Source organism: Protobothrops mucrosquamatus, unplaced genomic scaffold (assembly GCF_001527695.2).
Source record: "Protobothrops mucrosquamatus isolate PMUCROS unplaced genomic scaffold, P.Mucros_1.0 scaffold2696, whole genome shotgun sequence".
Classification (NCBI taxonomy): Eukaryota; Metazoa; Chordata; class Lepidosauria; order Squamata; family Viperidae; genus Protobothrops; species Protobothrops mucrosquamatus.
Window position 1 is genome coordinate 110781 of NW_015388742.1, and position 14308 is coordinate 125088.

Consider the following 14308-nt stretch of genomic DNA (forward strand, 5'->3'; position numbering starts at 1 on the left):
TGGTTATTCCAGCTTGCAGGACTGGCCTAGGGTAATTTTTAGGGGGGTTTTAATTATATTTTAAATTCGACAAATATTTAATATTCTTTTTAATTAATTTTAAATTTGTATTGTTTTGTATGTATTTTAAATAGATTGTCAGCCGCCCTGAGTCCTACGGGAGAAGGGCGGGATATAAATTCAAATATAAAATAAATAAGAAGCCAGATTCACTTAATATCCGTGCTACTCAATTAACCCCTCTGGCCAGAAAAGTTATAAAATACTTGTGTGAATGAAGGAGACGCTTGCTCGGGCCCGTTTCCCATTTTGGATCTGAGCCATGTTTTTCCTTTGGCCCATCTCTGTCCAGCTCACGTCCCTCACTCTCTACAACCCGTAAGGCCATCTGCCATTTTCACTCCCCCCCCCAAAAAAAGAGTTAGTGGGGTGTGTTGGAAGAAGAGGAAGGAAGTGAGCCAAGGCAGTTCCACTGAGTTGGGGGGTCTCTGGCAGCCCAGACTTCGACCTGGAGGTCCCACTGACCTTGTTATTTTGCATGTCCTTGTTAGCGCCGTTCTTCAGCAGCGCCAGAGCAGCATCCACATTGTTCACAGCCGCAGCCCAGTGGAGGGCAGACTTGCCTGGAGGGGAAAACAAAGAGGGGGGACCATAAACAGGCCGTTCCGCAGCCTCCTTCAGCGGACCCTTTGGGGACGGCGTGGGGATCCACTGGTACCTAGATCGTCAACGGCATTGACATCGGCGTGACAGCTGATGAGATCTTCCAGCATGCCTTCAACCGCCAAGCGGGCAGCCAGAATCAGGGGCGTGGTGCCGTCATGCATACGGGCATCTAAGTCGGTGGCCCTGTTCCGGATCAGGATCTGTCCCGGGGGGGAGAAGCACCCTGGTTAGCAGAGAGTCGAAAGGGCCGAGGTGTAAACCACCCCAGTTTTGGTAGCAGAAACGTCTCCCAGTCTGAGACTCTTGGACCATCCTGACCTGAAAGACGCCCTGGGCATCTGCCGACACGGCCGCGTGAAGCGGCGTCTTGCCCATGTGGTCCTGGATGTTGGCGTCAGCGCTGGCTTCCAGCAGCCGCTTGGCCGCATCCGAACGGGCGTAACGCGCAGCCAGGTGAAGCGCTGTCTCCCCCGTGCGATCCGTCTGGCTGTGCAGGTTGGCCCCCTGGTAGATGAAATCCGAAATGACGGCGGGGGTGTCCTCCTCCTCCTCGCTGTTGCCGGTCTCCAGCCCTCCTCCGCTGCAGGAGGCGATCATCAGCGGCGTGAATCCGTCTGGCAAGGCAGGAAGAGGAGCCGTCAACCAAAGCAGCCTGAAGGACAGGCCGGCTGGGGAATTGGGGAGTTCAAATCCACACATAGTGAACAACGGGGGTGACGTGATAGCAAGTCTTCCACTATCTCAGGGGTTTCCACAAAGAAGAGAGGGTCAGCCTCTTCTCCAAAGCCCCTGGAGGCAGGACAAGAAGCAACGGATGGAAGCTAATCAAGGAGAGAAGCAACCTAGAACTATGGAGAAACTTCCTGACAGTGAGGACAATTAACTAGTGCAACAGAAGTTGCCTCCAAAAATTGTGGATGCTCCAATACTGGAAGTTTTTAACAAGAGACTGGACAGCCACTTGTCTGGAATGGCATAGGCCAGGGGTAGGCCACCTTGGCTCTTTTATGACTCGTGGACTTCAACTCCCAAAATTCCTGAGCCAGCCATGCTGAGGGGAAAGGGAGAGGTTTCCAAGCTGAGGCATGCTGGTTCAGGAATTCTGGGAGTTGAAGTCCACGAGTCATAAAGCGGCCTAGGCCTAGGCTAGAGGTAGGCAACCTTGGCTCTTTTATGACTGGTGGACTTCAACTCCCAGAATTCCTGAGCCAGCACGGCTCAGCTTAGAAACCTCTCCCTTTCCCCTCAGCATGGCTGGCTCGGGAATTCTGGGAGTTGAAGTCCACGAGTCATAAAAGAGCCAAGGTTGCCTACCTCTGGGCTAGTATATACTAAATGTGTAAAAATAAAAAGTTGAGGCCTTACCTTTTTTATTCTATTGTGCTGAAAAAAGTTGGAGATTGCCGTTTCTTTATTCTTTTCCACCCTTTCCCCCCCCTTTTCCCTTCCCCACTTCCCTACTATCTTTATTTTCATTTGGATTTTATCTTATGAAATGTCATAAAATAAATTAAAAACGAAAGAGAGGCAGGCAGGGTTGGGGCCATCTGGAGCGTCGCATCCAGCATCTGGGCTACCAACTGGATCTTGCATTGATCCCTCCTTTACTGACAGATCCAAAGGTTCACCCACCTGGCCCTCGAACGTTGACGTCCATGCAGTCGGCGTCGATCTCCCCCTGCGGTGGGGTGGGGGCCATGGAGGAAATGCGCAGGTCGGCCGCATCCAGGTGCTGCTGCGTCCACTGCCGGTGGTCAGTCTGATCATCGGGCAGCATGACCTGTTCCTCTACCTGGGGAACAAGAGGGGTGGAGAAGTCAGGTGAGGGTCCACTCGCCGGAGCTGCCTCTATTCAGCTTTCCTGCAAAATGCTCGATTCAGAGGAAGGCTGACGCGGAGCTACGTCTTTTGAGGTCAGAAATTCAACCCTATTACTTAGAACAAGGCTTTTCAACCAGTGGTACGGGTACCCCCTGTGGTACATTGGCACCTGGCAGGTGGTATGCGACCATGCTAGAAAAGTGGTAGCCGGGGAGGGGAATGAGCTGAACCGGTGGCAGCACCGCACAAGCCTGAGCGAGAGACGGCTGGAGCTGCAGGGCTGTCAGGGCTCAGCGGAAGTGCCAGGATCAGCACCAGGATCCAGCTGATTGGTGCTTCTTCGGGACTGTCAGGGCTCAGTGGAAGCGCCAGGCTCCAGCTGGAGTTCAGCGCTGATCCTGGAGCTTCTGCTGAGCCCAGAAGAAGCGCCGATGAGCTGGAATGTTGCAGCATCTCCAGGGTCTTGTGATTTACATTCAGATGCTTGGCAACTGATTCATATTTATGACGGTCACAGTGTCCCAGGGTCATGTGAAGTGACCAAAACCTGCTGCAACCACCCAGCAGACGGGGGGGAATAAAAACCCCAAAACCCCCTACCCCACCCCCGCTGCCAATGCTCAACAGAAATGCTCACAACAATGAAAACCTCGGACAGGAGGAAGAGCACTGCCGGGTGGGCAGGCAGGTGTCTTGCTCGGCTGTGGCTTGGGGGGGGCACTTTTTTCAGTGCCATTGTAACTTCGAACAGTCACTAAGTGAACTGTTGTAAGTCGAGGACTACCTGTACTTCATCACTTTTTTCCTTTTTTGGGGGGGTCATCACGTTTTTGACCCCTTGCTAGGCGACTGGTGGTCCTCGGATGTTGCCATACCCTAAAAGTGGTACAATGGGTGAAAAGGTTGAAAAGCCCTGACTTAGAAGTTGGTTTCGTATAATCGGATTACCTGACATGTAGGGAAAAGTGGAGAAGGAAGGGAATAGAGGAAGAAGGAGGAAAAGAAGAGGGCCAAAGAGGTGAGTGCTGGAAGTTTGAAATCCACACATAAAGCAGTGGGTGTCTGCAGATTTTCAGAGAGGTCCCCGAAACTCCTGCAAGCATCGTGTTTTGTTCCTGCGAGCAAAACTGTTTTAACCGGGCATCTAAAAGTGTCACAGTTAGCCAAGCGCTTTCCTAACATTGAAGACCGTTCTCTCCAAGAACAGGGCTTGCGCTGTTCTCATGCCCTCGTTCTCAAAACGCTCTGGGGGCCTCCTCCCATCTCCCCTTTCCTTCCACAGTGAACCATGAAGGAGGAAAAAGATGGAAGGGGGAGTGTATTTTCATGAAGTAGCTCTCCACGTGAAAGCACTTGTGTGTCCATGAATCCAACTGATGGGCCTGCAAAGGTGCAAAATCGCCCTGCGCTAAACTCTGTTCTTCTTCTTCTTATTATTATTATTTATTGAATTTATATACCGCCCTATCTCCCTTATGGGACTCAGGGCGGTGAACAGGCGATAATAAAAACCACGATAAATATACGCAAGTTTCTGTTCTAAAATCAAATTAAATAACAGGCCTGCTCTAAAAATACCCCATACAAAACCCCCCACTAAAACATAATCAAACTACGCCAGGCCGGCCGCACGGAATAGATGGGCCTTCAGGGCTCGGCCATTTCTGCCATTTCTCGGACTTTTCTTATCAGGCAAAATAACCCCGGACAGGTTTATGGTCCTTCTTTATTCCTAGGGACCTTGGGAATTTTGTCTGACTTCCTCTTGGCGTGAGTTTTGGAGCTTCCTGGCTCCCTCTGTTGTCCTAGGTGTGTTTTTCATGGCATCTTTGCCAAGCTCTCCCCCACATCCCGATCTGAAAAAGACCCCAGAGAAGGACCGCTTTCAACCCCTCCCGAGAACCCCCAGGCAGGGCAAAGGACTAAACCGCAGATGGGTGTCCTTTACATTGCAAGACCACGCTCCTTCCGTGAAATTCTCTTCTTCTCTGGCAGAAATCCCAAATGCCCAATCCAGACTGAACGAGAAGCGGTTCAAAAAAAAAAGAAAACTCTGGAGGATTTTCCGGCGTCCCGTCTCCGCGCAACCAGCTTCCCAGAAGCAAAGCATCCTTGGCCAACTTACTCGGAATTTCTTGGTGTTGAGCGTCTCCTCGTCTCCCCACTCGTTCTGGTTGTCGTCCATCAGGGTGCCGTTCGAAGCATTTTTCAAGGGTCTGGGGGAAAAAGGGTTGGGGGGGAAGAAAGAGGCAAGGAATTAAATCCATGGGGAAACAGTCGAGCGACCGTTGCTGTCAACAAAATAAAGTGGAGTAACTAAAGACTAGATAAACTGAACAAAAAGACATCTTCCCATTATTCCAACATTTCAACCAACTTCCTGAAATTCAGTCATTTTGGAAACTTTCTATGGGAGTCAAGCCAAGTTAAAAAAAAAAAATAGCAAAGAATTTAAAATTAAGATCCAGAATATCAAACTTTCTTGAAACAGTGGTTTGGGCGGTGTGCTCGTTGTGTATTCTCAATTTGTTATACAAAAATCAAGCTGTTTGTGTAAACACGGAACGCTCCTTCCAGAGTTATGAGCTGGAGGTTTCGGCTGTTGCCTTTAACAGTTTGAGCTCTTTGGGAATCTTGTAAAGCCATTAAGACTTTTTTTCTCTCTCTCTTTTTTTTAAACAAAATCTCTCTTTTTAAAAAGGAGCTATCATTGGACCTTTTCTCAGGAGAATGTGCTTAAATATATAAAGATAAAACACATGCAGGCTCTCTCACAAAAGGAAGTCCATACTGCTCATGCATTAAAAAATAATATCAAATAATATCTGTGCTTCGGTATAAATCCATTAAACCCATAACAATAAATACACTTAAAAGGGAGACGAGCTAAAACGGGGAGTCGAGGGGGTCATAAAATATAACCAGATTACTTTGTCATCTGCGGTCATTCTTCAATGAAAAACTTAAGTCCACTTCGAAGCTGAGACTTTTGTGCCCACCCCATTCACAGACCTCCTGAGATTTACCCACGACCCCCACCGAGAGAAAATGAAGTCAAAGCATAGCAGGAATCAATGCCCCCCCCCCCCAGATTCCTACAGATGCCCTCTACACCCAGGGCCAAGGAGTCGGCCCCCGTGTGTTTCCTACAGCTTGTCCTGCGTGGGACAGAAAACCAGCCCTTTTGCAAAAATCACAGGGCTATTATTTGCCTCTAGTCACCCCAAAAAGGAAGCAAAGATTCAAAATGCTTGGGAAAAAAAGAATGTAAACAATGTCTTTCCCAGCCAAGTTCTCTTTGGCTAAACGGAAGCCAAAGCCGGCATGCCGTAAAGAGTGCCCACCACGTTGTGCTCCTTCAGCACGCTAAACCTGGGTGAGTGAGGCACCACTGCCGGGCTCACTTCAGGTGCTTTTTTCCTCCCCAACCAATAAATCCTTTTTCTGCTTCCACCCCCTAAAGACCAGAGTCAGATCCACGCAAGGCTCTTTGCACGAACCGGACGGAGGGCGAGCGTCTCTCCGGAGGATCAGCCGAAGGGTAAAAGAGTGGGGTCCGGATGCCAGTCAGCACCCCAACCTCTGCCTGGAGATCCCTACAAGAGGGAGGGAGGGAGGGAGGGGGGGAATACTCACTTCAGCCCCACGGAATCTTCCCCCAGTGGCTCCCGGCGTTTCTTCTTACTGGACTCCGTCACTTTGAAGCCTTCGGGGAACCAGAGCTGCCCATGTTCCCTCCGCCGCTTGCGAGTTGCCAAAACGCCGATGCCCACGCAGAAGAGGAGGAAGACCAAAGGTGCCACCACATACATAGGATACCACTGGCTGCTCCGGGGGGAATCGGCCGTTTCGCCTGCGATGCAAAAGCCCAAAGTGCCCAGATCAGACCGAGGGAAGGTGCTCACCAGCCGGAGGATGGCAAAGTGAGGGCCAAGGAGGGGTGAGCAGCCCCACCGCTCGCCCCCTCCCTCTCCAACTCCTCAGGAGGAGGAGGAGGAGGAGGAGGAGGTCGTTTTCGATGTGATTCATCAGCATTGCAAACTCTCTGTTGCTGCGCTGGGGGAAAAAAAAAGCTTTCTTTCCTTTAGGAGAAAAAGGATTAGCCCATTTCAAATCGTTGAATCCACATTGAGCGGTTAAGTCCAAAGGATTGAGGAGGATTTGGGAGGAGAGCACTTCAGCTCTTCATGTGTCACTGATCGATTGCAAGGTCTGAGGCAGCTTCCCCTCCCTCCCTCCCCCTCCTTCCCTAGCAATAATTATTTTGAAATAAGTTCTGGAGGGGAGGCAAAACTTGAGAGATTCCTCCCCCCCCCCAAAAAAAGAGCAAGGGAACGGGACTTCCTTTTTAAAAGGCATTCGGTTAATCGCTCAAAGGACTCTTTACTTTTCATCGCTTCTGTTTTACAGCTCTTGGCCCATCGTTTAGAATGGGATTGTGTGTTGTACATTACGCATGCGGGGCACATACATGTTATCGGGGGCCTGTGCTGTGTGTCTTTTGACTCAAGAAGCTTATTGAGAGCTGCCTCTGGCGGAATTAGCCCCAAACTATAATAAAATCCATCATTAACTTAATCCACTCTTTCTCAACCTTGGTAATTTTAAGAACTGTGCATTTCAACGCCCAGAATTACCCAGACAGCGTGGGTGGCTAGGGAATTCTGGGAGTTGAAGTCCGCACGTCGATGCCAACGTCGAAAGAACACTGGCCTGTTGACATTCTGAAAGATTAGAATCCAAACAAGTTTTGTCATCGGAAAACTGGTGGGAAACCCCAAATTCCACGGCTTCGATGCTAGATGGATATTTTAATAGACAACAATATGAAGATCGGCCGATAGAACTAATAGCCTCCGTGTTTATGTTCCTTCTTTTTAAATATTTATATTCTCTCCTTTCTGAGATTTTTATTAGCTTCCTCATAGCCGTGACCAGATGTTAAAAAAATAAGCAGATCTAATTAATACAAGTAATTCTCAACTTAGCACCACAATTGGGGCCTGAGTGTCCATCACTAAATGAGGTGGTCAATAATTGCCTGATTGTAAGGACCTGCCTCAACTAGGTCCCCCAAGAAAGCACAACTCTTGAAACAGGCACCGTTTCAAAAGGAACTTTTATTGAGAGTCAGTGATAGCACAAGAGCAAAGCAAGGTCTGAATATTTCACGCGCGAACGGTTACATCAAATGGCTCATTCGGGTCTCCACCCCCCAGTGTTCAACCGTCCGGTTGAAATCCAGCCAATCCATAGGGGCTAGGTTGTTTTGAGAACCTAGTGATCTAGCGCCCATCTCAAGCTCTCGGTTTCGTTTCCCAACGATCCCAGGCTCCGTTGTCTGGAGATAAGGCAGATGTTTTTCAGGCCACATTCCTTTCTCACGGAGGGAGGACATTTCAAAGAGCCAGGCAAACACATTCCCCAAGCAAGCAGTCCCCCCTCCCACCAGAATGACAGGCCCCGAAAAGGAATATATTTTTATGACTTTTTTTTTTTGCTACAGTTGGTAACCTTATGAAGGGCCAATATCTGAGGACCACCTGTCTCTCTTCAACAGCCTGACCTTCCCTCCCAGGTTTCAGTGCAAAGAGCAAATAAAGGAACAGCATCACATCCAATTCTGATGTTAATATATTAAAACGCGTGTTTGTGACACCCAAACAGAATAACAACAACACAATAGCAGAATTGGAAGGAACCTCTTCCATCCCCTTGCTCAAGCAGGAGACCCTCCTACCATTTCAGACAGTCTCTTCTTAAAAAAGCTCCAGTGTTGGAGACCCACAATTTCTGGTGGGTGGAACCAAGTTCCCCTGGTTAATTGTCCTGACTGTTAGGAAGTTCCTCCATAGTTCTAGGTTGCTTGTCTCCTTGATTAGCCTCCATCCGTTGCTTCTTGTCTTGCCTTTGGGGGCTTTGAAGAAAAGGCTGACCTATCCTAATTGCATAGGCTTGGGACACTATCCTACATACAGTACAGGATGCTTCATTGGAGGACAGGTTCCAGAAGGTGGAGAGTTACAGAAGCAGGAACCAGAGGCACGAGTCCCTTTCTTGTTAAGTGATGAAGCTGGATACTCATTTATCCAGCGTCTGTTCCTGAAGGCCTCAGCAACCTGCCAAGGAGGAGGGAGACCCTCCCTCCATACTCTCAGCGGCTTTCCAGGCCCTGCGATCCCCCAGGCAAGTCCCAAGTTCTAACTGAGTCTACTTACTTTTCACAGCCTCGATCTTGTAGGGAATGTCCAAGTTGCCGCTGGAGGCCAAGGCGCCCAGGAACGCCGCTACGTCGGTGGCACTTTGGAAGCACTGAGAAGACGACTGGACGCACTGGCGGTTGTCGATTTCCAGGTGAACAATGGACCTGCAGGTTGGGAGAAGGAAAGTGCACGGGAATTAGCAGGAAGGACGGCCGTCCTTCAGCACAGGACTCGGGCATCTTCATCAGAGCTGGCGGCTGCAGCCTGACCCAGCTGTGCCAGACCGCATCCAGGTAGTCCTCGACTTACCACAGTTCATTTAGTGACCGTGCAAAAGTTACAACGGCACTGAAAAAAAGTAACTTAGGACCCTTGCAGCATCCCTGTGGCCACATGATTAAAATTCAGACCCTCGACAGCTGGCACGGTTCGTATTTATGACCATTGCGGTGTCTTGGGATCGTGTGATTGTTTCTTGTGACTTTCTGACAAGCAAAGTCAACGGGAAAGCCGGATTCATCAAACATCCAGGTTACTAACTGAATAACTGCCATGACTCACTTAGCAACTGTGGCAAGAAAGGTCATAAAATGCGGCAAAACTCACTTAGCATCTGTTTTGCCTAGCAATGGAAATCTGGGGCTTAATTCTGCTGGTAAGTCAAGGACAGCCTGTGAGGCATTCGGCATAGGCCTTTGGGCTATTCTCCTTGGATATTCTCAGAATATTCTTCTCTCTGGTACATTGGGCACAAGTTCTGTTCCTCCCAGCTGATCAGGCCTAGGATTATTCTTCCAAATTAATGTGGAGAGAAGCAAAGTCCTACACTTAGGCAGGAAAAACCAAAGGCACAAATACAGATTAGGGGAGACCCGGCTCAAAAACAGTAACTGTGAGAGGGACCTCGGAGTCCTAGTGGACAATCACTTAACCATGAGCCAGCCGTGTGCAGCAGCAACCAAAAAAGCTAACACAATCCCGGGTTGTATAAACAGAGGTGTAGAATCAAGGTCACGCGAGGCATTAGTACCGCTTTATGAAACCCTAGTGAGGCCACACCTGGAATACTGCAGCCAATTTTGGTCACCTTATCACAAAAAAGATGTTGAGAGTTTGGAAAAAATTCAGAGAAGAGCAACTAAGATGATCAAAGGAGACTGGAGACTAAAACATACGAAGAACGGCTACGGGACTTGGGTTTGGCTAGTCTAAAGAAAAGAAGGAATAGGGGTGACATGATAGCAGTACTCCAGTATTTGAGGGGCTGCCACAAAGAAGAGGGCATCAAACTATTCTCCAAAGCACCAGAGGGAAAGACAAGAAGCAATGGATGGAAACTCATCAAGGAGAGAAGCAACCTGGAATTAAGGAGAAACTTCCTGACAATTAACCAGTGGAACAGCTTGCCTCCAGAAGTTGTGGGAGCTTCATCACTGGAGATTTTTAAGAAGAGGCTAAAGTGACTGTGTCAAACTGCCAGCCCATGGGCCAGATGCGTCATAGGGAAGCTAAGCCCATCCCATTGCCAGCAATGGCCAAAAAGCTCCGATACATTGCGCGACGTCACGTGATGTCGCGAGTTTGACATGTCTGGGCTAGACAGTCACTTGTCTGAGATGGTATAGGTTCTTCTGCTTGAGCAGGGGGCTGGACTAGATGACCTACAAGTCAAGTCAAGTCAAGTCAAGTCTATTCTATTCTATTCTATTCTATTCTATTCTATTCTATTCTATCCCATAATTCTATTCTATTCTGTTCTGTTCTGGTTGCTTATTCTATTCTATTCTATTCTATTCTATTCTATTCTATTCTATTCTATTCTATTCTATTATTCTATTCCTGCCACACAACGCAAAGTCCCCCATTGCCCTGCTGCAGCTTTATGCCTGGGTCTGAATGACCTTTAACACTCCCCCTTCCTACACACACACACACACACACACACACACACACACACCACACAATCCTAGTCACCTTGGTTCACTTCTGCTGTGGTGCTTACCCATAGATTTCCACCTGGTCCAGCTCTCTCTTCGGCCTCCCGCTGATCCTCGCCTGGAGGGCTGCCTTCACGCTGACCACCACTTCCGACACGTCTGGCCAGTCGCCCGCCGACCTCTTGATGCGGTGTTTTTTTAGTTCTTCCGGGTTCCCAAAATAAGGGAAGATCATGTACTCGCCCTTGGTGTCCTTCTTGAAAACCACGTTGGTGTGCAGGACCCGGCTGAGCTCCCGCAGGAAGTTCAGGGAGTAGTTCCTCAGGATTTCAGGGCTGACCAGCACCACCACCACCAGGGTCCCGTCCGCCAGCTTCTGGGGCACGTGGTTGGCACAGTCGAGGCCATCCCATTCGCACTCGGCGCTGTTGCAGCCCTGATCGCAGTTGCCGTCAGAAAAGTGATCCTTGCAGTACTGGTCGTAGAGAGGGCTGCCAAGGTGGAGAGAGAAATGAGTGAGGCCATGGATCACCTAGACCAGGGGTCTGCAACCTTGGCTCTTTTATGACTCGTGGACTTCAACTCCCAGAATTCCTGAGCCAGCAGGAATTCTGGGAGCTGAAGTCCACGAGTCATGAAAGAGCCAAGGTTGCCTACCCCTGGCCTAGCAGCAGCTTCTGCCCTCTCCCGAAGTAGCACCCCCCCATTTGCCTAGCACAAGGGTAGGCAACCTTGGCTCTTTTATGACTCGTGGACTTCAACTCCCAGAATTCCTGAGCCAACATGAGGGAAACTTTGGCCCCTTCATGACTTGTGGACTTCAACTCCCAGAATTCCTGAGCCAGCCACGCTGAGGGGAAAGGGAGAGGTTTCCAAGCTGAGCCACACTGGCTCAGGAATTCTGGGAGTTGAAGTCCATGAGTCAGTCATAAAGTGACCTAGGCCTAGGCCAGGGGTAGGCAACCTTGGCTCTTTTATGACTGGTGGACTTCAACTCCCAGAATTCCTGAGCCAACATGAGGGAAACTTTGGCCCCTTCATGACTTGTGGACTTCAACTCCCAGAATTCCTGAGCCAGCCATGCTGAGGGGACAGGGAGAGGTTTCCAAACTGAGCCGTGCTGGCTCAGGAATTCTGGGAGTTGAAGTCCACGAGTCATAAAAGAGCCAAGGTTGCCTACCCCTGTTCTAGCCTGATGTTTCAGGATGCTTGTAATATAAGCCCCACCCCCCAAAATAAGTCCCAGTTAAGATCATCAACCAGGCGGACTCATTCAGTACCGTATTTCCTCGAATATAAGCCCTAAAGCAGTGATGGCGAACCTTTTAGAGACCGAGTGCCCAAAACCTGCCCCCCACCCCCGTCCCCGCTCCGCCCTGCCCACTGGGCCGCCCACTACCTCCACGGCCTGCCACAGATTATCCAGGCAGCCCAGCAGTGACATGGTGGCCACGCCCTCCGCCCGTGCCCCGCAGCATCATCTGGGGCGCAAGGGTGGAGTCTTGTCCCCGCTGCCCGGCTGTCCTTGGCTGCGCTGCTTCGTGTGGGCCGCGCCCGGGGGCGACTCCCCTCCGGGGGGCTGCTGGTGAGGAGGGGGCCATGGGAGGAGGCGGGGCTGGGGTGACGGTGCATGTGCCCACAGAGAGGGCTCCGAGTGCCGCCTCTGGTGCGCGTGCCGTAGGATCGCCACCCCTGCCCTAAAGCATCTTTTTGAGCAAAAATGAATACAAGACCCGATCTTATTTTCGGGGGAACACGGCTGCGAGCAGCCCTTCCTCCTTCTCTTTCCCCTTCTTGAAAAGAAAATAAATAAACGAGCCCCCTTGAAGCGGAGGAAAGGGACGCAACGCGCCAGCCGGCCGGGCACAGCCGCTTACTTGCACTGCAGCTCGACCTTCTGGCAGTCAAAGCCGTCGTACAGGCAGCCGCTGTTGTTGCACTGGACGTCACACTTGCCGTCGTTGAAGTAGTTCCAGCACTGCAGGGCCTGGGTGCAGTTCTTCCAGGGGTCGTTGAAGTTGAGCGAACAGTCCCCGCCGTCCCAGCCACAGGCGTGGTTGTTGCACTTGGCGTCGCAGATCTTGTTGCCGGCCAGGCTGGGGCAGCCCGGGATCTCGCACGTCTCCTCCACCGGGGGAGGGGTGATGTCCTGACCGGGACCCCCCGGGAATTCAAAGTCCAGGATGTGGCAGTGGAGGCCATTGAAGTTGATGGGGCAGAGGCAGCGGTAGTGGGGCGGCTCTTGGGTGAACTGGCAGGTGCCCTCGTTGTAGCAGGGGCCGGAGTGGCAGGGGCTGTGGGAGGGGAACTGGCACTCGGGACCGGTGAAACCCGGCGCGCACAGGCACCTGGTCTGCTTGGCGCTGGAAACGCAGGTCCCGCCGTTCAGGCACCGCAGCATCCCACAGCTGTGCAAGTCGTTTTCACAAGTGGCGCCGTTCAAGTCCTGAGAGGGGAAGAACCAGAAGCAGACCATCATTCAGAAGTGAAGGAACCGGAAGGAATGCTGAGACTGGGGGAGCAGCACTCCAGACCAGGGGCTATCCAGCCTCCGTGGGCTGCTGTCAAGGGGTGACATGACAGCAATGTTCCAATATCTCAGGGGCTGCCCCAAAGAAGAGGGAGTCAAGCTATCCTCCAAAGCGCCTGAAGGCAGGACAAGAAGCAACGGATGGAAACTCATCAAGGAGAGAAGCAACCTGGAACTAAGGAGAAACTTCCTGACAGTCAGAACAATTAACCAGTGGAACAACCTGCCTCCAGAAGCGGTGAATGCTTCAACACTGGAAGTTTTTCAGAAGAGACTGGACAGAAATTTGTCCGAAATGATATAGGGCCGTGGTGGCGAACCTATGGCACGGGTGCCAAAGGCGGCACTCAGAGTCCTCTCTTTGGGCATGCGTATCGTCGCCCCAGTCCTAGGCCTTCAGCTGGGTTTTATAAAACCTTTTTGCTTTAGGCCTCCGCGTGCAAAAAAAAAAAAGTTCAATCAATCAAGTTCAACCATGAACTTGCCATGATTTCTGACATTTTTTTTGCAGGAAACTGGTGCTCACTTCCGGTTTCTGGCAGAAACCGCCCCATAACGGGTTGGCACAATGACCTCAGCGTTTGCTTAACAGACGCTGCAAAATAATAATAATAATAATAATAATAATAATAATAATAATAATAATAATAATAATAATAATAAAAAAAATGGGCACTTTGTGAGCATCTTGACGCACAAATGAAATTGTGGGCTCAATTAACTTTACAAATCAAGGACTAATTGTAATTTGTGTTATACGTGGAATCGTAAACTTCCCAAATGGGGTCCAGTGGTGCCCTCCCTGACGGCCCAGTTTCCCAGGTGGGGCAGGCCCCGCCCCTCAGTGCTGAAAGAGCCCAGCTCCACCCATCCCATCACAATCAAGGTGCGAAGAAGGTGGGGCTTCCCTCCTTGAGCCACCCCCCCCTCCTCCTCCCTGACCCCAGCCGGCCGCATACCGGGGGACACCTGCAGATGTAACCCTGTTTGGTGTTGCTGGCGACGGCGCAGGTTCCCCCGTTCCGGCAGGGTCTGGTCTGGCAGCCATTCAGCACCGTTTCGCAGCGCCGTCCTGGAAGGAGAGCAAAAGGGGGGCTTCAGGTGGGCATCCGGCCGAATCAGGCGTCTACGCTTTCTGATGAAGGGGGGGG

General features: G+C 50.7%; 1 protein-coding gene across 1 annotated transcript in view; it reads right to left on the reverse strand.

Annotated features, from left to right (window-relative positions):
- NOTCH1 (notch receptor 1) overlaps positions 1-14229 on the reverse strand; it is a gene marked incomplete at its 5' end in the record, with an annotated part of 16473 nt that extends 2244 nt beyond the window's left edge. The window contains 10 exons of the mRNA XM_015825581.1: positions 526-623; positions 719-866; positions 985-1280; positions 2299-2458; positions 4613-4703; positions 6124-6340; positions 8706-8854; positions 10693-11118; positions 12505-13073; positions 14117-14229. Coding sequence (XP_015681067.1) covers positions 526-623; positions 719-866; positions 985-1280; positions 2299-2458; positions 4613-4703; positions 6124-6340; positions 8706-8854; positions 10693-11118; positions 12505-13073; positions 14117-14229 — 2267 coding nt within the window. The remainder of the gene's footprint in view (positions 1-525; positions 624-718; positions 867-984; positions 1281-2298; positions 2459-4612; positions 4704-6123; positions 6341-8705; positions 8855-10692; positions 11119-12504; positions 13074-14116) is intronic.
- Positions 14230-14308: the final 79 nt, after the last annotated feature.